This window comes from Notolepis coatsorum (genome assembly GCF_963971535.1).
Source record: "Notolepis coatsorum genome assembly, contig: SCAFFOLD_98, whole genome shotgun sequence".
In the NCBI taxonomy this organism is placed as follows: domain Eukaryota; kingdom Metazoa; phylum Chordata; class Actinopteri; order Aulopiformes; family Paralepididae; genus Notolepis; species Notolepis coatsorum.
In genome coordinates this window covers 294,149-320,547 of record NW_028171233.1, presented here as the reverse complement: position 1 = coordinate 320,547, position 26,399 = coordinate 294,149, and the positions used below count along the sequence as shown (strand labels likewise).

Here is a 26,399-nt window from a genome sequence, read left to right as displayed (position 1 = left end):
CTACAGCCCCTGTCAACAGAGAAACAGGCTACTGTCTCAGGACACCTCCATGCTACAGCCCCTGTCAACAGAGAAACAGGCTACTGTCTCAGGACACCTCCATGCTACACCCCTGTCAACAGAGAAACAGGCTACTGTCTCAGGACACCTCCATGCTACAGCCCCTGTCAACAGAGAAACAGGCTACTGTCTCAGGACACCTCCATGCTACAGCCCTGTCAACAGAGAAACAGGCTACTGTCTCAGGACACCTCCTCCATGCTACACCCCCTGTCAACAGAGAAACAGGCTACTGTCTCAGGACACCTCATCCATGCTACAGCCCCTGTCAACAGAGAAACAGGCTACTGTCTCAGGACACCTCCATGCTACAGCCCCTGTCAACAGAGAAACAGGCTACTGTCTCAGGACACCTCCATGCTACAGCCCTGTCAACAGAGAAACAGGCTACTGTCTCAGGACACCTCCATGCTACAGCCCCTGTCAACAGAGAAACAGGCTACTGTCTCAGGACACCTCCATGCTACAGCCCTGTCAACAGAGAAACAGGCTACTGTCTCAGGACACCTCCATGCTACACCCCTGTCAACAGAGAAACAGGCTACTGTCTCAGGACACCTCCATGCTACAGCCCTGTCAACAGAGAAACGGGCAGATTGTTGAGGGATGAGGTGGGCAGTAAAGGGGTGCAGGATTTGGTTTTGGGGTTTGTGTTTTCAATTGATTTGGGGATGTAGGATTTGATTTTTATTTAATTTATTTTGTTTGTGTTTAGGTTTTAATTTGATTAGGTTTGTATAGGGTGGTGATGTTAGGGTTGGGTATTTTTTGTTTTGTTTGTTCTGGGTTTATTGTTTTTTTCTTTATTGTTTTCTTTGCCGGGCTCGTGCCTTATCCGCTGCAGTTGCTGAGATGTACAGTAGGTGGCGGTATGCGCCTTTCTGTGGTTGCGACCCGCCACTAACCCCATAGAAGAAGAAGAAGAAGATATCAACAGAGAAACGGGCTACAGCCGCTGACTGTCAACATGGCTGCCTCTGCAGCAGCGGGGAGAGAAGCCGAGTGTCTCGATAAGGAGGATAGCGTGTCCGTTGTTGTCGGGCCGACATGCAGCGAGCAGGACCCGCCTCAGTCTCTCAGGATGATGATCCAGCCATCCATCGTGGAGCTCAGTAAAGAGGTGCGCACCAACATCCTCTGCACCGTGGAGGGCTGCGGCAAGATCCTGCCCAACACGCCGGCGCTGAACATGCACCTGGTGAAGTCCCACCGGGTTCTGAAGGTAACTGATCCACCTGGTGAAGTCCCACAGGGTTCTGAAGGTAACTGATCATCTGGTGAAGTCCCACCGAGTTCTGAAGGTAACTGATCCACCTGGTGAAGTCCCACAGGGTTCTGAAGGTAACTGATCCACCTGGTGAAGTCCCACAGGGTTCTGAAGGTAACTGATCCACCTGGTGAAGTCCCACAGGGTTCTGAAGGTAACTGATCCACCTGGTGAAGTCCCACCGGGTTCTGAAGGTAACTGATCCACCTGGTGAAGTCCCACAGGGTTCTGAAGGTAACTGATCCACCTGGTGAAGTCCCACAGGGTTCTGAAGGTAACTGATCCACCTGGTGAAGTCCCACCGGGTTCTGAAGGTAACTGATCCACCTGGTGAAGTCCCACAGGGTTCTGAAGGTAACTGATCCACCTGGTGAAGTCCCACAGGGTTCTGAAGGTAACTGATCCACCTGGTGAAGTCCCACAGGGTTCTGAAGGTAACTGATCCACCTGGTGAAGTCCCACAGGGTTCTGAAGGTAACTGATCCACCTGGTGAAGTCCCACAGGGTTCTGAAGGTAACTGATCATCTGGTGAAGTCCCACAGGGTTCTGAAGGTAACTGATCCACCTGGTGAAGTCCCACAGGGTTCTGAAGGTAACTGATCCACCTGGTGAAGTCCCACCGAGTTCTGAAGGTAACAACCCGACATGTCGAGCCATCTCATCTGAAAGTGGGCTTTTCTTTTTGATCATTCATTAGTTAGCTAATGATGGTAAAAACAGTCAATAGGGTCCAGCTGCAGCGCCGGAGAATCCTCTCATTGGGCAAGCTTGTGGCAGCCACGAACCTGCGCTGTTTTAACACATTGTCCGCCAACCGCCATGGGTTATATGATCCATCATTGTACCCAGTCTGCCAGCACTGTTTGCCTATGGAGATGTTTACCTTCTTTGCAGGCCTATAACTTTTTAAATTGTATTGCTATATTGACATTACTATGGCCCATTCAACATCGATTATCTATCGTTCAGGATGTGGGAACGTTATATTTTTTCATTCATACATTGTTGTGTTACTAGCGTCGAGAATATAAGTGTTTTTCTGCTGTAATTCCAAAAACAGTAGTTATAGGCCCTGAAGCATATATAGATTATCGATTGGCGTTTCTTTCCCATACACGCTATATTAAAAAATTCAAATGTATATGATTAGGGATGCCCCGATCGATCGGCCACCGATCGTTATCGGCCGATAATCAGTATAAATATGCGATCGGGGAATTCCGATAATTAGTCATATTCGCCGATCGCGGAAACTGATCAAGTGGATATCTCACTCGCTTGTCTCAGACGCACAGGACCTGCAAACTGCTCCTCCTCCCTAGCCCCGCCCGTACCCGTGTAGAGTTTGTAAACACAGAGGAGGCGGACCTCCTCTGCTGAGTCTAGATAGTGCATTCGACCTGAGCTAACGTTAGCTACCTAGCTATCGTTACTGTTTAAACAAAATTACCCAGTCAACTATTCACTTTTAGTAGGCATTGTCTAACGGTATTTAGCCGGCTAGCTACTGATAGCTCCGGATATCAACAAATGCCCCAGAAGTCTAGTGGTCCATGTTGATATCTCCGTTAGCTTGCGTTAGCTGACGTTAGTTCACCGTTCAAAACGAAATGTCCGATTGAACTAAATAGTTGTCTTAACGTCATCTAGCCGGCTAGCAGTAGCTACAGATAGCTCCTGATATCAATGTCTTATATCAATGTCTTATCAATGTCTTATAACATCTAGTCGGCCAGCTACCGATAGCTCCTGACATCAACAAACGCTCCACAAAGTCTAGTAGAGACGTGTATGCTACCTGTTAGCTCACGTTAGCGCAAGTTAGTTCACCGTTCAAAACGAAATGTCCCATTGAACTAAATAATTCACTGAGGCGTTGTATTAACGTTATATATCCGGCTAGCAGTAGCTACAGATAGCTCTGTCCTGATATCAATGTCTTATAACACTGATTCGATGCGTATTCGAGCTGAGGGCTTGCTGAGCACAGTTAAGTAACGTTATGCCAATAGGGTCCAGGTGCAGCGCCGGAGAATCCTGGCCGTAGCTCTGCTCGAGGCTACTCGAGTATAGGTCCAGGTGCAACTCCGGAGAATCCTGGCCGTAGCTGGAGGCTACTAGAGTACACACAGACAGTGGAGCTTGTTGCGTGGTGGCGATGTCTCGCAGATAATACAAGTACAAGTCCAATTATATATATTTTATTAAAAAAAAAACTTTTTATATAAAATAATTTCTAATTTCTTTTTAATCAAAAACGATCGATATCGGCCGATATGGCTCACGACGATCGGTGATCGGTATCGGTGGCAAAAAACGTGATCGGGGCATCCCTATATATGATCGGTATACATTATGCTTCATCATGCGTGAAGGAAAGGAGGGGCGTTTATAATTCCTTGATCGTCAGTAACGGCTTTATTTAGTATGGGTTGATATATTGATCAGATGGTTTGCAGTGAAATGAATAAACAATCGGGCTGAAAATAACGTTAGTGTCCTCTTACCGTGCGCCGATGAGACTGGATGAGAAAGATCCCAATTATTTGACGCCGATCTCCTACATCCATTTCCGGTTTGTATGGCGCAATAAATGCCGAAATCATATTGATTATTGCGTTATGGCAGTGATCCATATGCACTATAGTGTTTGTCTGGATCCACGTAACAAGATGTGACTGCCGGAGGGATTTCCTCGACGCACCGATCACACCATCCGGTTTTTAGAGTGTAACTCGCCCGACCATCCACCAGGCGGCGGTATTGAGGCGTTGCAGTCTCATTCAGGGTCCCGCTGGAGTCCGGAGGTTGGCTGGATGAATTATGAATGCCATGGCGAAAAAATTTAATATTGATCTCAAAAACGCTGTACAGTGTTGTTGGCGTTCAACGCATGGCGGGCAATAACGCTGTACAGCGTTTTAAGTGAGCGTGTGTTATTGGATTGATTGATTGATTGAAAATTGTATTAATATCCACCTTGTTTCGAACTGGTTATGCGTAGGCCCTCTTTCGAAGTCGCCCTCTTTCGAAGTCGGTTATGCTTAGAGTTTGGAATCAGGGCTGGTGGTCTATCGCCCTGCTCTAAAGAGAAACTCTAAGCATAACCCACTTCGAAAGAGGGCCTAAGCCTAACCAGTTCGAAACAAGGCGGACATTAATAAAATGTTCAATCAATCAATCCAATAAAACATGCTCACTTAAAACAGCGCACCTCCGAGCTGCTTCTATAGAAAGTAGGTTTGTGGCTGCCACAGGCTTGACCAGTGAGAGGATTCTCCGGCTCTGCAGCTGGACCCTACTCACCTAGCTAGCTAATGATGGCAAAAACTACATGTAACGTTAGCTACCTATCTCTAGCTGGCCCCTTCACACTACAACAGTTAAGTGTCATCATTAGTATTAGACTACAGATACTTGATTGAGAGAAGTCCAGATGTCTAGGTAACTGGGTTCAAGTCAGACTTTAGCCAAACATTGAAATCGCAGGGGGCTCGCCTAGCCAAGGGTTAAACAGGTGGTGGCTAGAATGCAGCTAGTAGCCCTGTGCTAAGTTAGGTACAATGTGAAGGGAACGTTGGGTTTTAAATTATATAACGTTACGTTAGCACAAGGTACATTACTACAAGTCGTGCAATGTTGGCTAACGTTAACTCTTATCGCCACAGCCATTTATTATCAACCCGGTGAGACAACTGCAACTCCTGTTCATCAGATGCTTGAGACTCGGGGTTAAAACCCTCCCTGTACCACTGGGGTTAAAACCCTCCCTGTACTGCTGGTGCTGGGGTTAAAACCCTCCCTGTACTGCTGGTGCTGGGGTTAAAACCCTCCCTGTACTGCTGGTGCTGGGGTTAAAACCCTCCCTGTACTGCTGGTGCTGGGGTTAAAACCCTCCCTGTACTGCTGGTGCTGGGGTTAAAACCCTCCCTGTACTGCTGGTGCTGGCGTTAAAACCCTCCCTGTACTGCTGGTGCTGGGGTTAAAACCCTCCCTGTACTGCTGGTGCTGGGGTTAAAACCCTCCCTGTACTGCTGGTGCTGGGGTTAAAACCCTCCCTGTACTGCTGGTGCTGGGGTTAAAACCCTCCCTGTACTGCTGGTGCTGGCGTTAAAACCCTCCCTGTACTGCTGGTGCTGGGGTTAAAACCCTCCCTGTACTGCTGGTGCTGGGGTTAAAACCCTCCCTGTACTGCTGGTGCTGGGGTTAAAACCCTCCCTGTACTGCTGGTGCTGGGGTTAAAACCCTCCCTGTACTGCTGGTGCTGGGGTTAAAACCCTCCCTGTACTGCTGGTGCTGGGGTTAAAACCCTCCCTGTACTGCTGGTGCTGGGGTTAAAACCCATGGCTTTCTGGTTCGTCATCGCGCTGAGCAATGCATGAGGTTTGTTGATGGGATTAAATGTAAACCTGGGCTTGCACTGCTGACACTGACAACATTGCTAATTTCCACAGCTAGCCTTAGTGATTTACCCCGTCATTATGAACAGTAATCACAGGGCAGGCGTACAAATGTCCCTCTCACCCTGTTGGCCGTGTCCTCCTTGCCTACTAGTTTCAGCAATTCCGTGGGAGGCATAGTGATTCCAATCTGCCCCCACATGAATGCACCGTTCGCTGGGAAGGCTGTTTTCTTTTTGTCCTGCTAAAGACGTAGGTCTTTGTTGGAAAAGGTGAATGTTTGAATGTGAATTGGGACTTAAAAGCACTTAACGTGGCTCATGGCCCAGCTGTGCTACGCAACACAACACAGCCAAGGCTCTAATGCGGGAGGGGATGTGGGAGAGGAAGAGGAGAACGCAGCAGCCATGAAGGATCACAAAGGCCTCTGACAGCAGTGGTAATGATCTCCTGGTCAGCACCATGGGGAGGCACTAGGGCTGTAGTCAACTAGGGCTGCAACCATTAGTCGACATAATCCACGATGTCGATCATAAAAACTCGTCGACGCAGAATTTTTGCGTCGATGCGTCATATAAAAAAAAGACAATTTAACACTTTGATCGCCAGGGTTAAATTCATAATTTACCATCCCTCGCCAGCCCTATTTAACATGGAGAAGTTCCCCTTCTTTGCAGGGCTATAGCTTTTTAAATTGTATTGCTAAATTGACATTATTAGGGCCCATTCAACGTCCTATATCTATTGTTCAGGGTGTAGCAACGTTATACTTTTTCATTCACATATTCATACTAAAATTCGGTCTAAAGTATAAGTATGTTTTTATCGTTTTCTGCAGCTTTCTCCAGAACTTGATTTATAGCCCCAAATGCATTATATTGATGATCAAATACAGTTTGATAGGAATCTGTGCGAGATAAAAAATGTCAACTGGACGTGCTTCTAGGAGTTACTAAGTATGATCTGATGTTGACCGGATGGGCGGGGGGGCCTTTATAATTCCGTGGCCAACGTTATATCATTCATCTAGTGTGGGTGATATGATCATTAGAGCAGTTAGTATCGAACGCGTTGAAAAATAACGCTGGATCTTACCGTATCTTCCTCGCGCCGTTGGACGATGAGCGTGGAACTGAAATATTCCTATTATGGGATGTAGAAATATCCGATCCATTTCCAGGTTGTATAATAGTATATACGTCCAAATCATGTTGTTTATCGAGTTATTGGTAACGGATTGCTATCCGTTGTGATCAGCTCGAGTCCTGAGACTATTACCGAGTGATCGGACCGAATTGAAATGAGCACCAGCTTTCATTTCCTGTTTCCGCCCTGGCGATCCGCCGATCGGCCACCAGATGGCGCTCTTGAACCGTTGGAGAGTTGAGAGGGGCTCAACAGTACATATCATGTCTCCGGGGGAGAAATATGATTTCGATCACAGATTTTTGAAATATTGATATCAAAGACGCTGCCCAGCGTCTTCGGCAGAATAAGCATGGCGGGGAAAGACGCTGCCCAGCGTCTTCGGCGATTAAGTGTTAATAAAAAAAAAATAATTGCACTACCTATCTTTGTGAAAGTGGCTTCTCAGCTCTGGTCCAGCTGAAGACAAAGCGGAGGAACAGATTGGACATTGAGCATGACCTCAGAGTTGCTTTGTCTACCATCACCCCAGACTTTAAGACTCTTGTCAGGACCAAACAACATCCCCAGTTATCCCATTAGTTCCCTGGGATGTTAAGCTAAGAAGTCTGCTAAGAAGGATATATTATTTATTATTATTATTTTATTTCATTGTGTTTTTAGCCCTAGTTGCACTTTTGTTGCAACCCCAGTTATCCCATTAGTTCCCCCAAACGTACTGTCGGTCTGTTATGTTAAGCTAAGAAGTCTGCTAAGAGCCCGGAAAAGGAGCCGCGCCCACAGCAAGCAGAGATGGAGGGTGTGACAGAAATAATCGTTAGATTAGTCGACTAATCGGAAAAATTATCGACATTAGTCGATCATTAATCGTTAGTTGCAGCCCTATTTAAGTCAACCAAAGAAAACCTTGGTCGACCAAAACCTATTCTCCTCCTCCTCAGCTGGCGGCTCGTCTGTTACCCATCAAGTTACCCATCAAGTTACCCATCAAGTTACCCATCAAGTTACCCATCAAGTTACCCATCAAGTTACCCATCAAGTTACCCATCAAGTTACCCATCAAGTTACCCATCAAGTTACCCATCAAGTTACCCATCAAGTTACCCATCAAGTTACCCATCAAGTTACCCATCAAGTTACCCATCAAGTTACCCATCGAGCCTTTAACGTTGGCTAGCTAAATAGGGCAGGCGAGAATCGAACTTTGTTTAAGCCTACCGTTTTAATGTGATATGTCATGTTGGTCGTCGAGCTGTGGTATGCAAACTTCTGCTGGCACAATTTACATTCAACCCTTTTCCCTGCATCCTTTTTAATAAAATACTGCCACGCTGGTGACTTCTTTGATATGTTTGTAAGCTAGCCGTCTACTCGCTAGCTACTTGAGGCATGCGGTGAGCAGCAGGCCCGCGCCAACGTTACTTTTGGGCAAGTTCAATGTGGAAAAAACGTTATTTAAATTTTTCTTTTTTTCCATCCACTTCTTCTCCCCATTTTCTATTTTTCTCTCATCCCAATTCCGTATTTTCAATTCTTCCCTCCCCTGTGTTGAACGTTGCTAGACTATGCCTCCCACTGGTCGGCTGTAGTGAGGATAGAAGCCTTGCATCACGTGTCCCCTCCGGTACACGAGGAGGCAGCCTGTCGCATCTTTTCACCGCAGCAGCTCAAACTCTCAGTGGCGAGGAGTAACGTGTGGGAGGCTCACGCTGCCCCCGATACTTCCTGTTTCTGCTGTACAGGCGTCACCCAACCGACCTGTAGGAGTCGCTGTCCACAACGTCCGATCCCCACCCACCGGCTTTCCCACCCTCTAACACTGCCAATTGTGTTAGTATGAACGACCGGCCAAGCCGGTAGCAACGCCGAGAGCTGGGCTCGATACCAGCATCTCCTGCGTTAGTGGCGAGCGCCTTGCCCACTGCGCCACTCAGCCGCCTATTTTTTAATATTATTAATATTTTTTTGATTGGTCGACCAACGAGATTGTGGTCGGACAAAGAGCATCTCGGACTACAGCCCTAGACAGCTTCACTGCCGTGCCATCTCACACACAGAACCTGCAATATTCATGAAGCTAAGTAGGCAGAATGAGATATGATATGGGACGTTATACGCCCTTGTCTACACTGGAGCCTCTGGAACTGTGTGTTACTGCCTGGCCTGCACACTAGGTTGCTAGTCGACCGCACGCACTGTACGTGTTTGAGTGTTTTCCAGGATATCGCTGCCCCTCAAAGAGTAAGCTAATGCTGCAACATTCTTTCACGTACTGATCTCACCGTTCAGTATGTTTATATGGTTAGTTTGTGTGATTCTTTGGTTTGTACTGCATCGAGTCCTGCCCAGAATGCGCTGCCTGGTAACGAGGGCAAAACAAGTTTGTTGTTGTGTTTGTACAGCCTTTTGAGGAAATAATTAGCCAACGTCTCTCAATGGATTCAAAGGTTCTAATCTGACTGCGCCAGAGAAGGCCCTTAACTTTAACCAGCTCCTCTACTTCTTTAGAATACTAGGATAGAAGTACTTTATTGATCCCGAGGGAAATTCAGATCTCTCACAATGAACATTCAGGAAGTCAAACATCAAAAATAGGAATAAGAATACAATAAAAAATACACAGTCAGAGATATGCATTCTAAAATATGTATATTATACATTCTAAAATTCTGGAATATACAGTAAAATGTACAGTAGAATTAAAATGTAAATGTCCAGGGAGGTATACCTATAGTTAAAATGTAAATGTACAGGAAGATTTACTCAGGGCTGGCAAAGAGCTTTGTATGGATAAGATACGTTGATTGAATTAATCTAAAGCACAGAACCGAGCCTTTAGCCGAGTGGCGGGAGATGGAGTGGATGGCGGCCGCCTACCGCAGGATCAGCTCACTGGCAGAGAAGGTGCCGGGTCTCCTTTGCATGACGTGAGCTGTGTTTTTATAAACGAGAACATGTTGGTCAGCCACAGCTGGTCGGCCCGCTCCCCTCCAGCAGGGCCACAGATGGAGTTGACCTTAACCACTCCAATGTCGTGATGCTAATAATGACTGTTGTTCTGCTGTTCTCTCCAGTAAGGCTGAGACCACTTATCGATTTATTGATAACTGCGTGATATTGATAAGTGGTGTGTCACATATCGATATATTTTCATATGTAAAAATATATATATAAAAAATATATTTAAATACTTTATTTTATACTATACTAAAATACTAGGTCTCGTGGCATGTTTGAGTTAAAACATCCCCATTTCATGTAAATTCAGTTGAATTGCAACTCTGCACCGTGCCTTCAACATGCAGCACTCCTCCATCACATCCAGAGACCAGACTGTAACATGAGAAGCATCACTGTGTTCGTTTTGAACGGGGAAATCTGTAACACTAAAGATGGCGGCAACGACAAAGAATTGCTGCAAAATAAACATACATTTCTTGTTTAATTACTAAACCTTTTTTTTTAAATACTAATAAACATCGATAATTTGATCCCGATTTACGATTCTAACCAAAAGGCATATGGTCTCTGCCTTTCTCTCCAGTCTGTACCCTGTAGAGGGCATATCGTCTCTGTTTGCTGCTGTACTCTTATGTAAGCATCATGCCGTCCATTGATTTTGTACAGCGTGCTGCTTAACAGCTGCTTCAGCAAGGCTATCGTATTATCGCTAGGGGAGCAATGATGCAGCATATTGGAAAAATCAGTGTGGTGTTAGACCTAAAACAAATTAACTTTCAGCGCAGCCCTTCCAAACTCGGCACGGCATGTTAAATGGACACAAATGTGGCTTTCACCTGATGCTGTGTGCACTAGTATTTTTGATAGTGCACAATGCAGGCCTATTTTGAGGTAGAGAAGTCTTGTGAATGATGGTGCACAATGCATTTTGATGTAGAGAAGTCACGTGAAGTTATGTATTTTTTTTTTTTTCCAGGGCAGTGCACATTAATCAACATCTTTAGTTTCCACATCAATGTAAATGTGCCAGAGTTAGCTAATGAGCTAGTTTTCATCTAGTCCCTGCTACCAGGCATGTCTTTATGGTCACATGAATGAATGATGGGGCTGCAGTGCACAATGCATTTTAATATAGAGAAGTCACAATAGTGCACATATTTATTATTGAATTATAGCTTATTCATGTTTCTGTTTTATAAAGAGTGTCATACTCTTTTAATGCATGCATTAGGCTTAGGGAACAGCCGCGCCGTTAGCCTAGCTTAGCGTCATTCACATTGTTTTTCAAAAAACAACAGGGCTTCTGAGGTGGTCAGTGTTCAGTTTAATAAAGAGCTCCACGTGGGTAATCATCACATGTCTCTCTGTCTCCCCCTGCAGGACGGCCTCATCAACCCCACCGTCAGGAAGGACATGAAGGGCCCCCAGAAGCTGTACTGCTGCCCCATAGAGGGCTGTCCCCGGGGCCGCGCCCGCCCCTTCTCCCAGTTCTCTCTGGTCAAACAGGTAACCACCAGTCCATGATAACCACCAGTCCATGCCTGTTTCTACAGTATGAGTCACACTAAAGTCCCTCCCACACACAGGGATGGTGTCTGTCTTCAGCCCGTCCCAGACTGATTGGACAAACTGGCCGGCTGAGTCGGGCTGACTTGGCTAAGCTTGTTCGGTGTAACAGGGTCACAGACTGCAGTTATGTGCCAATCCACGGCATTCTAGGCTCTAAAGAAGTTCTGCCAGTGTCAGAAGAATTGGTGCACGGTCGTGCAGTTTGGCTGGTGCCAGTGGCGTCGTTTTGGAGTGGCAAGGTATGGCCTTGGCTTCTAGCCAAATTTGACATTTGAAATCAATCTGAAATACTTTTTGTCATCTCATTTGCGTGTCATTTGTGAGAAATGACAGCTACCAAATCCATTCCGGGACAACGGAACGCAGTGTGCGCTCCATAATAATCAGACTTGCGCCGCGCGTGTAATGAGTCTATCTCTCTCTCTCTCTCTCTCTCGCTCGCTCTCGCTCTGAACGCAGTGCGCGCTCCGTAATATGATCCCCTGGAATAAAAAAAACTACTGTAGTTGTCTCCGTTGGTCATTAATGTTACCTAAATCTCATATAATTGTATAGAAACAACTCACCAAAATGTACTATTGCACAACTGATTTGACCAAAGAAATCCACCAAGTTCAAGTTTCTTTATTAGAAATACAGGATACTTTTGTATGAAATGCTTCTTTCTGTTTTGCTTTCTGAGAGTGTGCTAGGTAAAAATAGATAATTATAAAAAGTATAATAAGTATAAAATAGAAAGTCAAGTACTTAAACAAGTGTAAACAAGACAAACATTTTCATCTTTAGTGTTACAGATTTCCCCGTTCAAAACGAACACAGTGATGCTTCTCATGTTACAGTCTGGTCTCTGGATGTGATGGAGGAGTGCTGCATGTTGAACACAGTGATCCTCCTCATGTTACAGTCTGCTCTCTGGATGTGATGGAGGAGTGCTGCATGTTGAACACAGTGATCCTCCTCATGTTACAGTCTGCTCTCTGGATGTGATGGAGGAGTGCGCTGCATGTTGAACACAGTGATCCTCCTCATGTTACAGTCTGCTCTCTGGATGTGATGGAGGAGTGCGCTGCATGTTGAAGGCACGGTGCAGAGTTGCAATTCAACTGAATTTACATGAAATTGGGATGTTTTAACTCAAACATGTCACAAAACCTAATTATTAATATAATTTTTTGTACACATGATGCCACTTATCTATTTCACGCAGTTATCGATAAATGTAAGTGGTCTCAGCCTTATGTTCATCTATCTGTTACAGAATGAGAGATTAATCATGAATAGCTAAATAAAGATTGCCACATTTAACATTATCCTAAGTTCCTAACCTCTTATCCATCAGGCAAAAACAATCGGGCTAGTTTTGCATAACACGCCTGACTATTGCATACCCAAAGTAATTTGCGATTGATTCTTGAGCCACCTATAGCATAATTATGCATGAGTCTGGTCTCTTTTGAAGGGAAACATTCTGAACTTTCTACCACAACAGGAAGAATCATTCTGAGTGCTAATGTAATAGAGTTACAGAGGTTTGAACACACTGAAATAAAAGTTTACGTTATTGTTTACTTGTCGCCAGAGGCCTGTTTTTGAGTTCCAGCTGAGAGGTAGGAGCTGGGAAACATAACGGTTCCATAGCCTGAGGTCTTATGTAGTACAGGTCTGGTCCAAAGTTTATAACAATCCCATGGAAAATGTGTGTTTTTTGTAATGTGTGTACCGGCTTTAATTCGGCATGATTATCCAACATGGCCGTCCGCTATCAGACGTGCGAGTCAAAACGAAGAACTCTCTGGTCTTCTTCTGCCCCTTTGTCGTTGCAATCAGCCCTCGCGCGGGTGCGTGAATTTTTTTCGTAGCCGCAGTTTGCGGAGACGCTCTCTGATTGATTGGCCACTGACGTTTCTGGTCATGTGACATGTGCGGCCAATCGTGTGATGCCTGTTTCTTTCACCGGTTAAGCTTAGGCGCTCTTTCGAAGTTGGTTAAGGTTAGAGTTTGTCTTAGAGCAGGGCGATAGACCACCAGCCCTGATTCCAAACTCTAACCTTAACCAACTTCGAAAGAGTCGCCTAAGCTTAACCAGTGATAATAAACTATAGGCGTTAGGTCGTTTGCAGGCTGTTCGAGGCGGAAATAGGGTAAGAACTTGGCGTCACGCGATTGGGCGCACATGTCACATGACCAGAAACGTCAGTGGCTAATCAGAGAGCGTCTCCGCAAACTGCGGCTACGAAAAAAAAATCACGCCGCGCGGGTAGGGATGGGTACCGTTCACATTTGAACCGATACCTGTGAATCGATACCGGTACCCAACGGTACCTTTTTTCGGTACTTTAGTCTCTAAAAGTTTTATCTACCTACCTCGGTTGTAAAAAAATTATTCCAAACTTAATATTTAATAAATAAATAATGTATTATTATTACTTTATTATTATTTACATCTTACTGATGTAAAGAATTTTACAACTGATTAAACAAACAATCTAGCAGCAATGAACTGCTCTGCTGCTGATTGAGTGTTCTAGCAGTTATTTTCGCTCCACACTCACTGTGTGCTTCTCCCCCGCTTGGAGAAGACCCGCTCTGCGGTGTGTGTGTGGCTTGTTTACAGACGTCACATCCTCTCTACTCTTCTGTCCTGAGTTGTGCCGGCTTTCACTGTAGCCCCAGGAGCTAACGTTATGTCCGACGGTTAGCTAACGTCAGCTTAAGAAATATGTGAAACTATGGAAGGAGTTCCGACCGCTAAAAAGAGAACAAACTGCGGCAGCGCGAGCACATAACAAAATGTTTCGAGAGGAGTGGAAGTTTGGAGATAGACAGTAGTGTTTCAATAATATGATGCTGGGCTGTAGTGATCAGTTGTTCCGTGTGGCACAAGTATGTAAAAAAGAAAAACAGAAACAACACGTTTGTCATCTGTAGTAAATAAATGAAGCTGGAATGCAATTGTGACCATGAACAGTCAGAGCCCATTGTCCCATTGTGTCCCGGATTCAATCTCCTCTCCTCTAAAGACGCTCCGTGGCTAACAGCCATGTCAGACAGAGCAGATGTGGAAACTGAGCTACACTTTCTAACAACCTGCCCACTACCAAGATGGATATCAGAGACATACTCCCCAGTCCCCAATATGAATTGCAAACACCCAAAGAGAGAGGCTCATTAGGCTTGCATTTCTTTGCATCAAAGATGCTACAATCTTCAGCTTTCAAAAAGATGCTGTGTTTGACAAGTGTTTCCTCAAGTTGCTTGTATTACCCTTCCCTGTTTTGCACGTTGCGTTACAAATGTTGCAGAGAGCATTGTCCGCATCTATTTTCATAAAGTGTAACCACACTTGCGACCGTTTTCGACTTGCCATATTGCCCCGACTGCTTTACCTATAGTCAAAGCCTAGGTAAACATGTATTGTCCGCAACTGCGTTGGTGCGGTTTCGTTTAGCGATAAACTAAACCTTGACGTCATCGGACTTAACATATATATATATTGTATACAAAAAAAAATTTGTATACATTTTACATTATACATTAACCCATTCTCCGCCAATCACGTGTTAAGGCGGGTTTCTCCGCCATGCGTTGTCTGCCAATCACGCCGTAAGGCGTGTTTGAGATCAATATTTCACATTTTCGTCATGGTATTCATATTTCACCCACGGAGTCTTGGCTGATGCTGTCTGAGCCATCAGAACTCTGCAACGCTTCAATACCGGCGAGTTGCCAAACCGGAAGTGCCCGTTGGAGCTCGTGTCTATCAATGACTCGTTTTCCAGTCAACATTGTTGAAGCGGATTGTTTTTTTATCGGTTCATTTTCGTTTTATAGCATTTTGAAAAGCCCTCGTTTTCAAGGAAAATATAAATGTTCCATGATAAGACATTTACTGGAATATTCTAGAATACACAAAAATGTTGTCATTTTTCGGCCTATTTATGAATCGTTTTCAAATAAACGCTAGATTATCGATAGTATATGTGTACGTATGCACGCTAGAGACGCGAGCTGAAAAATCGATTCTTATTTCCTCATCAGCGAACACAGACACATCACACATAGGGCAAACGCTGAGATCTCAGCGAATACAACTCTGTTTATCCCAATACTGGTAAAATAGATTCCTTACCTCAGATCAGATGTTCTCCAAAAAGATCATTCCTATTCCTGATCGCCATTCCAAATATCGATCACGCTTATTGATTGAGTATTGGCTGCTGTGAATATATATTCCAGGCTGATTCCCGTCCCGCGATGACTTCCATGTTGATCAGACTTATTGCCAGCACAAGGAAACAGCTGGCTCCGCCTCTACATATCTACAGATCCCAGGTCAGTCTAAGCGACTGACCTGCAGTTACACAGGGATAGACGATAGGGGGCGCTTTTTTCCATTCTGAGCTCCTGGAGGAGCTGCTGTGCCAACGGGAGACTCGGTTGATGAAATATGAAATCAGATCGCTAATAAAACAATAAAACGATATTTGTCGTCGTGGGCACTCAGGCATTGGGCTGATGAAACGAGATATGTCGTCCGTGGCACTGAAAGTGGTAAGCGCTGCCATTCTTGCCACACGGCCCACGGCGATGTCTGGCGCTGAAAGTGTTAAGGTCCAGTTTGCTCTGAACAGGGTAAATCTGCATCTTGCTATGATGCCCATCTAGCGTGAGAGTCTCCCCTCTGTTACAGAGTTTCTCCTCCCTTTCTTCTGTATTTTTCTCCCATCCCAATTTAGTCGTTATGCCAATTCCCCCCTCCCCTTCCTGGTCGTTGCGCACATTTGCCCCTTACTTGCCGGTCTAGGGAGCCCTGAAGTCTATCGGATGCTTCCTCCGATACATAGGAGACAGCCAGCCTCTTCTTTTCACCTGACAGCGAGGACTCATTGGGTGAGTGTAACACGTGGGAGGATCACACTACCCTCCCCAGTTCCCTCCCTCGCTGTGCAGGCACCCTGACCGACCTGTAGGAGTCGCTGTTTACAATGACCAGGACCCACCCCACCGGCTTCCCACCCGCTGACACTGCCAATTGTATCAGTATGGACGACCGACCAAGCCGGAGGTAACCGCTGACAGCCGGATTCGATACCAGTGTCTCTTGCGGTGGTAGGCAGACGCTTAGTCCGCTGCTCCACCCAGCCGCCTCTCTGTTGCAGAGTTTAAAACCGTGATCTAAACCTTGATTGACTATAATAATAATTCTAAGTTTTTACATCAAGTTGTATATCCTTACTTTTGCCTCGCCTTGTTGTCTTATTGTTATGATTCTATATGTCGTGTGATTTTATATGCCTTTTGTTTTGCTTATTTCTGTATGTACACTCCCCGTGACTGTACAGTAGATGAGGGGAAACCTCCGTCGCCTTTTTGAGTTCAACCCTTTCACTGCTGCACTACCAAATGGTTAACCCTTTCACTGCGACAATACACAGAAGGTTAACCATTTCACTGCCACACGACAGCCGGTTAACCCTTTCACTGCCACACTACAGAAGGTTAACCCTTTACTATCACACTACCGACGGGTAACCGTCGGGTTAACCTTCTGTAGTGTGGCAGTGAAAGGGTTAAGTAAAGGTTTGAAATGAAAACAAAACGATATCCTTTCATCCTCTCGTCCGCTGTATTGCAGCACTTTATGAAGATGCACGCGGAGAAGAAACACAAGTGTTCCAAGTGCAGCAACGGCTACAGCACGGAGTGGGACCTGCGGAGGCACGCGGAGGACTGTGGGAAGACCTACTGCTGCACGTGCGGCTGCCCCTACGCCAGCAGGGCGGCGCTGCTGAGTCACGTCTACAGGACGGGCCACGAAGTGCCCACAGAACACAGGTATTATCCACTGGTGTCGTCACCATGCCAACACACTGAAGTGCCCACAGAACACAGGTATTATCCACTGGTGTCGTCACCATGCCAACACACTGAAGTGCCCACAGAACACAGGTATTATCCACTGGTGTCGTCACCATGCCAACACACTGAAGTGCCCACAGAACACAGGTATTATCCACTGGTGTCGTCACCATGCCAACACACTGAAGTGCCCACAGAACACAGGTATTATCCACTGGTGTCGTCACCATGCCAACACACTGAAGTGCCCACAGAACACAGGTATTATCCACTGGTGTCGTCACCATGCCAACACACTGAAGTGCCCACAGAACACGGGTATTATCCACTGGTGTCGTCACCATGCCAACACACTGAAGTGCCCACAGAACACAGGTATTATCCACTGGTGTCGTCACCATGCCAACACACTGAAGTGTCACCATACCGGTTTGGAAAACGATACCACAGCAAACACCTGAAATATCAGGAAAAGTTATTGAATATAAAATTAGGGCTGGGACTTTATCACATTAATTTCAATTAATTAACTACAGAAAGAATTAAAAGTAGGCGGCTGGGTGGCGCAGTGGACATTGCAATGCAATGCAAGAGACTCCGGTCTCGAATCCGGCTGTCGGCGTTGCCTCCGGCGGGCCGGTCGTCATACTAACTCAATTGGCAGAGTCAGTGGGAGGGAAGTCGAAGGGTGGTAGTCTGGTCGTTGTAAAACAGCGACTCCTACAGGTCGGTCAGGGCGCCTGCACAGCAAGGACAGGAAAATGGCGGGGGCAGTGTGAGCCTCCCACACGTTACTCCTCGCCAATGAGAGTCCGCGCTGGCAGGTGAAAAGATGTGACTGGCTGCCTCCACATGTATCGGAGGGGACATGTGATGGGCTTCTATCCTCCCTACAACCGGCCAGTGGGGGGCACATGCAAGCAACGATCAGGACAGGACAGGGAGAATTGGCACGAGAGGAAATTGGGATGGGGGAAAAAAAATCACAGAAAAAGTAGATAAAAAAAGAAAGAATTAAAAGTAAAACAAATTTTAATCGCATGATGATTTTTCTTTATTGTGTAATAATGTTACCTTTCAAAGGAGACCAGACTCATGCATGTGCTATAAGTATAAAGTATAATAAATCGCAAATTACTTTTTTTCTTAAAAAATAAAATAAGAGATTGAGATCAAGAGTTTTTTTTTTTTTTTTAATGGTCAACTGTTCTGGAATGTACTTGAAATTACAGCGTTTTACTTTGACCTCGAAAGTGCTTGAGTTTACAAAAGGTCCTTTGCGCTATATATATATAATTCCTAAAATTGCTGCACTTTGTTAAAAATTGCATTGATCTGTTGGTCTGTGTAGTAGCTAATACAGGATTTTGCTGCTTAAACGTATGTATAATGTATATTCATTGATTCACTCGTATACCAAAATTAATTTGAATTGAAAAATATTGCTTTTCGCATCAATTGATATGTGATTAAAATGTGATTAATTTAGATTAATTAACTATAAAGTCTCAAATTAATTCTATAAACATTTTTAATCGAGTCCCACCATATAATATTAGATGACAGGACATGGAACATTGTTTATAAACGGTGCCGACACTGTTGACACGCCCACTACGCAAAGCGTGGGCTCTCCCTCTCTCTCACACACACACACACACACACACACACACACACACACACACACACACACACACACACTGCTCCAGTCACGCATCCACTTAATTCATAGAAAATACAGGCTCCGGCAATTATTCTAAAAGTACCGATACTAAAAAAAAATTTATTGGACCGTTTTTAACACTTTCTCCGCCGGAAAACGGCTTACGACGTGTTTCAAGTTCATGCGAATTCTGCCAGATCACGGCGTACGACGTTATTCTGATCATATTTCATATTTTCGCCATGGTATTCATATTTCACTCACGGATCATTGTCTGATGCTGTCTGAGCCGGAACAACTCTGCCAAACCGGATGTGCTCGTTGCAGCTCGGTCCGTCCCCTAAATCCGTCCGGCCACTTGTTTATCGTCGCGGGACTCAAGACACACACCGTGGATATGGATCGTTGCCATAACTCAATAATCCACATGATTTGGGCTGTTATTATTATTATACAAACCGGAAATGGATCGCCTCGTTCCCCATCACATAACTGGGATCTGTTTGCTCCAGTATCATCCCCCATCGCTAAGAGGAAGCTGCCGTGAGTTTCAACGTTTTTGATTATTATTATCCATACAAACTGCTCTGATCTATATATCACCCATACTACATGAAGCATTTAACGACTATCACGGAATTATAAACGACCCCCCCCCCCCTGTTCACCCGCTCATGATCAGTCATGACGTTTAGGACCATGTACAGTTGACATTTTTTATATAGCGTCGATCGGTATCAAACGTCATTTGATAATCTAATATATGCATTTATGCCTATATCTCACGTTCTAGGAATTACTGCAGAAAACGATAAAAACATATTTATACTCTAGACGGTATTTTCGTATGAATGTGTGAATGAAAAAGTAAGACGTTCCTACATCCTGAACGATAGATAATCGATGTTGAATGGGCCATAGTAATGTCAATTTAGCAATACAATTAAAAAAGTTATAGCCTTGTAAAGAAGGTGAACATCTCTATAGACTTACAGTACTGGCAGAGATCAAACATTGATGGATATAAGCGTGGCAGAGAATGTGTTAATGCCTGGGTATTAGGGATGAGTTTGAATTTTTTAATTTTACAATAGTCGTGCAAGTCTCCACATTCGATTTTCATGTCTTGAGTTGAAAAGTATATAATTAAAAAAAAATTATTGAAGCAAACCATTCTTATTTAATAAATTTTTATATTTAGAGGCAGCCTAATTTCCATATCCTAATTGATCTAAAAGATGCACATGCTACTGTTTCTGTTTGTTTATTAAAACCGGTTGATAGGCCGATGCAATGCTGTTATTATTAGGCTACGATGGTGAATGGTGTCATTTTGATTCATTAACGTTCTGAAGGATTATCTGAAGTGCCTATTTATGTGCAATACCCTTTGATTTTAATGATCCAGGGTTTCCCATTAATTACCTAGACTGTGGCGGCCCGCCACAGTTGTATAATGAACCAAAAAAGAAATGTAATACAAAAAAAATATATATATATATATATATTTAAAAAAAAATTTAAATATAAAGTTTGCCAATAGGGATGTATCAGTAGTATTGGCAGTGGTAGTAGTCATAATAGTAATCCACTATATATATTTTTTTTTCTAAAAAATAAACCAGTTCAACACAGGTAACAACTTTGCTTCATTTCTTTGATGGCTCAAATGTCTGCTCTAGTCCAGTGGTTCCCAAACCTCTCCTCGAGACGCCCCAGCCGTTCCATGTATTTGTTAAATTTCACCACCAGCACACCTGATTCAACTAATAAAGGGCTAGTTAAGTTGAATCAGGTGTGCTGGTGGTGGAATTTAACAAATACATTGAACGGCTGGGGTGCTTTGAGGAGAGGATTGGGAAGCACTAGTGTAGTCGATTTTGTGTTTTGAGCACAAAGTTCATCATAGATCTAGCCTCTTTATTTTGCTCTCAAAGTGCACCAGATTGATGCATTTAACTTTAAAATGTACCCAAAAAAAAAGTTCCGGGCCCGGACGCGTGTATCCTTTCCGCAACGGAATTCGGTTTCCGGGTTCCTCTGATTGGCCGCGACCCCCACGTGACCCGCCCCCCTATCCACCACGCTGCCGCTGCAAAGCGAGCGGCCGCGGAATCGCTCGCTTCCTCAATTTATACGCATGGAAGTATTGACTGAATGAATGAATGAAAACTTTATTTAACAGATTGCAGAATGGGTACAATACAGTACGGCTCAATACACACAATTGTTAAGGGGATGCAGACCTGAGAAAGACGTTTGTCTTGTTTACATCAGGGTCCCCCATTTTCAATTCATATAGAACGACTACGCCGTAACAAATCATTAAAAAAAATATACCGTTGGCGTTAACTGGAATATGTTGTGCCTTTACACATATGTTGGATTATGTAATTGGTTTGTCATGACAAACAAATAAAAAAAATCGCGATTTACCCGCTGGCTCCAACAACACACAGTGACTGCATGTAGTCACTGTGTGTTGATGTTGTAGCCACCTCCTCAGAGGCAGGAATACTAAGCTCCCCCTTAAGCTCCAGGAGAGAGGGGAGAGGCTGAAAACCTGCAGTTCTTGCCCGACTGATGGGAGCCGAATCCCCGGATCCGATTTGTCTGATGAATACCCCCAAAACATGGAGGTCCCGAATGCATGGAAGTATTGATTGCGCCGTAACAAATCATTAAAAAAAGATACCGTTAACTGGAATATGTTGTGCCTTTACACATATGTTGGATTATGTAATTGGTTTGTCATGACAAACAAATAAAATATCGCATCGCCGGCTGTCTCTGGCTTGCTCCAGCGGACACCAGAGCTCAGCCCGCGGCGAGAATGTGCTGCCGCGAGCGGCCTCGCTGAGCTCTGGCTCTGACTACATGCAGTCACTGAGTGGTGTTGTAGCCAGCGGGTAAATCGCAATTTTTTTTAATTTGTTTGTCATGACAAACCAATTACATAATCCAACATATGTGTAAAGGCACAACCTATTCCAGTTAACGGTATCTTTTTTTTAATGATTTGTTACGGCGTAGTCGTTCTATATGAATTGAAAATGGGGGACCCTGATGTAAACAAGACAAACGTCTTTCTCTGGTCTGCATCCCCTTAACAATTGTGTGTATTGAGCTGTACTGTATTGTACCCATTCTGCAATCTGTTAAATAAAGTTTTCATTCATTCATTCAGTCAATACTTCCATGCGTATAAATTGAGGAAGCGAGCGAGTCTGCGGCCGCTCGCGGCAGCGGCAGAGCGGTGGATAGGGGGCGGGTCACGTGGAGGTCACGGCCAATCAGAGGAACCCGGAAACCGAATTCCGTTGCGGAAAGGATACACGCCCCCCGGACCCCCCCTAGAGGGTCGGAGGTTCACCCCCCATAGTCTCTGAAAATCCTGTGGGAAACACTGTGATCCATTCTATTAAAAAGAATAACTGGGCGGTCAGGTGGCGTAACGGAGATTGCGTGGGGTGGGTCGTTGTAAACAGCGACTCCTACAGTTCGGTCGGGGCGCCTGCTAAGCGAGGATAGGATCTAAGGGGGGTAGTGTGATCCTTCCACACGCTACACCCTCTCAGTGAGAGTCCACGCTGCCAGGTGAAAAGAAGCGGTTGATTGGCTAGACGTGTGTCGGAGGAAGCACGCGATAGCCTCCACTCTCCCAGACCGACTGTGGGGGGTAAGTGCGCAGCGACCAGGAAGGGGATTGGGAATTGGCATAACGACTAACATTGGGATGGGAGAAAATCTGAGGAAAAAGGAGGGGGAAAAAGATAAAAAAAGAAAACTGAAAATGTTAACTGAATTTAAACTGAAACGGAAAAGAACAATTTTGTGTTTTTTTTTTTTTTTTTTTTTTACATTTTTTCGGGAGAACATGCAAAACTATTTGTTGTTACTCACATCATGTCTTGTATATACAGGGCTCTACAGTGCGACCATATTGCTCGCATATGCCCCTAGAAATATGTGTGTGCGAAACGGAAAAATCAATTACTCGCACGGTGTGTGACTCAAGATTAGAGCCTCAATCGTGCTTTTTTCTCCGCTATAATCGTTAAAAAACTACAAGTCCCACATTGCACTCAAGCCAACGGTCCAATCACAGTATAGTGACGTGACTGGTTTAAAAAAAAAAAAAGAGAGGAAATGACCAATCGGAAGCTCTCATTTTCTCTTTTACTTCCTGAGAGTCCGCCATTGTGATATGCGAGCGTTTTCTGAGACACGAGTAACATTAAGTTAATGTAATATTCTAGTCTTACCAATAGCAATAGATTTGAGAACACCTAGATGTATCGATGGCAATAGTAATATAACGTTAATGCAACAAAACGAATGCCTTGCTTTGTTAATCATAACGTTGATGCAGTAGCGTATGTCGTTGTGTTGGCTGTAACGGACATGCCAATAACATAACGTGTACATATTAAAATTGCGATAATCGATTCTAACATTTTCAAATTGATGCAGTTGAATTTTCCACTTAGGATCGATGCATTGCGATGCATTGTTACACCCCTACACCAAAGTAACTGGCCCACTGTGTATGTGTGTACAGCTAACTTGGCTAGCGTTATCAACACGCAGAGGTGGGCAATAGGGTCCAGCTGCAGCGCCGGACGGCCAGAGTGCAAGCGGTGTGACGTAATTGTCATAATCGACTGTCAATCAATGGTCTACCTGACACGCAAACTTTATAAACAATGTTTCTGTACTGGAGGTGTACAGTATTTCAATAGGCAACCCTGAAAGGATTATTTTTCTAGAAGAGCAACACTAGCCCCCCTCTACTGATGGCCCTGGTGGTAATGCCAGTGTCTCCTTTTTGTTCAATGTCACTGCCTTTCTTATTAGGCCTAGTTGTTGGCTACAACTTTGCCACAGTAGGCATTAATCACTTAATTAATAGTTCAAATGTCTGTGTCCCATTCCCGTTTGCACATGCAGATACACACACACACGCACACAGTGGGCCAGTGACTTTGGTGGTATGTGCTATTGCACAGATGTGTGTCCCGTTCCCGTTTTGCACGCACAGTACAAATATAAATGTTTTTGTGAAAAACAAATTAACTCTGTTACTTGAAATATTTTCACTGTGCTCCTAAATTTCTTTGTGTGCTCCTAATTTTTTTTATTTAGGAGCTCCTTGGGAAAAAGGTTAGCGTAGAGCCCTGATATATCTTTTTAAGATCTCCTTATTTGTTTGCATTCGCTTGTATTTAAGATGTTTGTTCTAGTTAAGTTTTGTGTGAAGGGCGGACTAGCTAACTGTCTGTTTAACTGCACCATGACAATAAATCATCTTGAATCTTGAATCTTTGTGTTTCAGAATCCCCCCGGTGAAGAAGCGGAAGATCGAGAAACTGCTGAGTGGCGCCGTGAAGGTCCAGCCCGGCGAGCCCACCACGTATCGCATCCGGAGCGCCGGTAGGGAGCTGTCGGAGGGCTGTCTCTTCTCCCACACGGCGGGTCACGCGTCGGACTCGGTCAGCCTGACCTTTAACCCCCCGAGGAGCCTCCACAAACTCCTCCTGCCCAAGCCCAAGATGGCCCTGGTCAACGTGCCCGTCATGCAGCTGGCCCACCTGCCCGTCCTGCTCCCGTCCTCCACGGAGAGCGGCGCTCTGAGGTCCGTGGTGCTGGCGGTGCACAGCCAGGGCTCCCTCGGCACCCTCCACCTCTTCCCCCAGGCCATGGGCGCCATGGTGCCCCAGCTGGACGCCAAGACTCTGGGCTTCAGGGACGGCATGCCTGCCTCTCGGTCGCCCGGCCTGGGAGCCATCAGCACCGGGGTGCAGGTGAGCCTGGTGGGCAGGAGCACCTCCACCAACATCCAGACCGACATCTCCTGTCTGTCCCGCATGCCCCTGGGGGGGGGCCTGGGGGGGGGCGTCGGGGTGGGACTGTGCTCCCTGGGAGAGTCGTCGGTGTCGTCGTCCGGCGCTCAGACGGACATCAGCGTGAGCGCTCAGGTGCTGCTCCCCGTCAGCGTGGAGACCCAGACCTTCCCACACAGAGCCAGGAGCAACACGTCCACCATCGCGGCCCAGACGGACCGCCTCGGCCAGACGCCCCCCTGCCCCTCCCCGCTCCCCTCCCCCTACACCACCAGGCAGACCCAGACCGCCTGCCCGGCGCCCAGCCAGTCCGAGTCCGAGGAGGCGAGAGCTGGCATGGACCGGGCCGGCATGCTGTGCTCCTCGCTGTTCGACGACGACGACAGCGACTCCCTCACCGTCGCCACCCAGACGGCTCTGGCCCTCGGCGACCCCCTCGTTGGCGGGTCGGGGGGCGCCGGCCTGTACGACGAGGACGAGAAGTCGGCGCGAGGAGGAGGCCTGTGTTTCGGGGTGCAGACGGACGGCGAGCTCAACGGCGTGGCGGACAACCAGACCCAGACCATGGCCTTGTTCAACGACCTGGAGAACATCCTCTCTGCGGGCTGCATGTCGGGGCACCACCAGGAAGCGCTCTCGGACGCCTCCTCCGCGGGGGGCTGCGAGCCGGGCCTGGGCTCCTCCTCCTCCGGGCACGACCAGCACAACGCCATGGACTTCGACTTCGAGGCGTTCCTGAACGCCGTGCACATCCAGACGCAGACGGAGGAGAGTGGGCTGGGGGGCCTGGGGGGCGAGTCTCTGGACACCCAGACGCAGACGGACTTCCTGCTGCTGGACGAGCTGGACCGCACCCAGCAGGCCGGCGACCTGGAGCTGGAGATGTTCGACACGCAGACGCAGACCGAGCTGGACTTCCTGCTGCTGGGCGCCGGCGGCCACCTCATGCCCCTGGGCAGCCTCCTGCGCACGTCCAGCTTCTCCATGAGCACGGAGTCGTCGGACACGGAGACCCAGACGGACGTGCCCTCCTCCCCGGCCCCCCTCCCCCTCCTCCCCCCCCAGGGAGAGCACCACGCCGCCAGGCCGCTGAGCAGCGCGGAGACGCAGACGGCCACCGGCGGCCATGCGGAGGAGGGCGGCCTCGGACACCTCTTCCTGACCAGCAACGAGACGCAGACGGCCATGGGCGACTTCCTGTCCGCCGACCTGGCCTGGAACATGGAGTCCCACTTCAGCTCCGTGGAGACCCAGACGTGCGAGGAGCTGTGCGCTCTCTTTCAACACCCCCCCGAGAAGCCCGGCGGCTGAGCGCCTCCCTCCCAGCGCCCGCCTCACCCCCCCCCCCCCGCAGGACGGGTCTCCTCTCCGGTCCTCACCCTGGTGCCGGTGAACGCCATGGGTGAAGTGCGTCTTGGCAAAATAAAACTTCAGCGAGTCTCTGAACATTCCCTGTTTGGAGGCATGGTGTCCAGAGCGTTAGGGTTAGGGTTAGAGGCATGGTGTCCAGAGCGTTAGGGTTAGGGTTAGAGGCATGGTGTCCAGAGCGTTAGGGTTGGGTTAGAGGCATGGTGTCCAGAGCGTTAGGGTTAGGGTTAGAGGCATGGTGTCCAGAGCGTTAGGGTTAGGG

At 46.4% G+C, this 26,399-nt stretch overlaps 1 protein-coding gene across 1 annotated transcript; it reads left to right on the top strand.

Annotated features, from left to right (window-relative positions):
* Window positions 1-1,063: 1,063 nt before the first annotated feature.
* Window positions 1,064-26,080, top strand: atmin (ATM interactor; the record flags this gene model as incomplete). The annotated part of the gene is made up of 4 exons (XM_084339214.1): window positions 1,064-1,282; window positions 11,216-11,341; window positions 17,040-17,239; window positions 24,262-26,080. The coding sequence occupies exons 1-4, from the start codon at window positions 1,142-1,144 to the stop codon at window positions 26,078-26,080; spliced, it is 2,286 nt and encodes a 761-aa protein (XP_084195340.1). The 5' UTR covers window positions 1,064-1,141.
* Window positions 26,081-26,399: the final 319 nt, after the last annotated feature.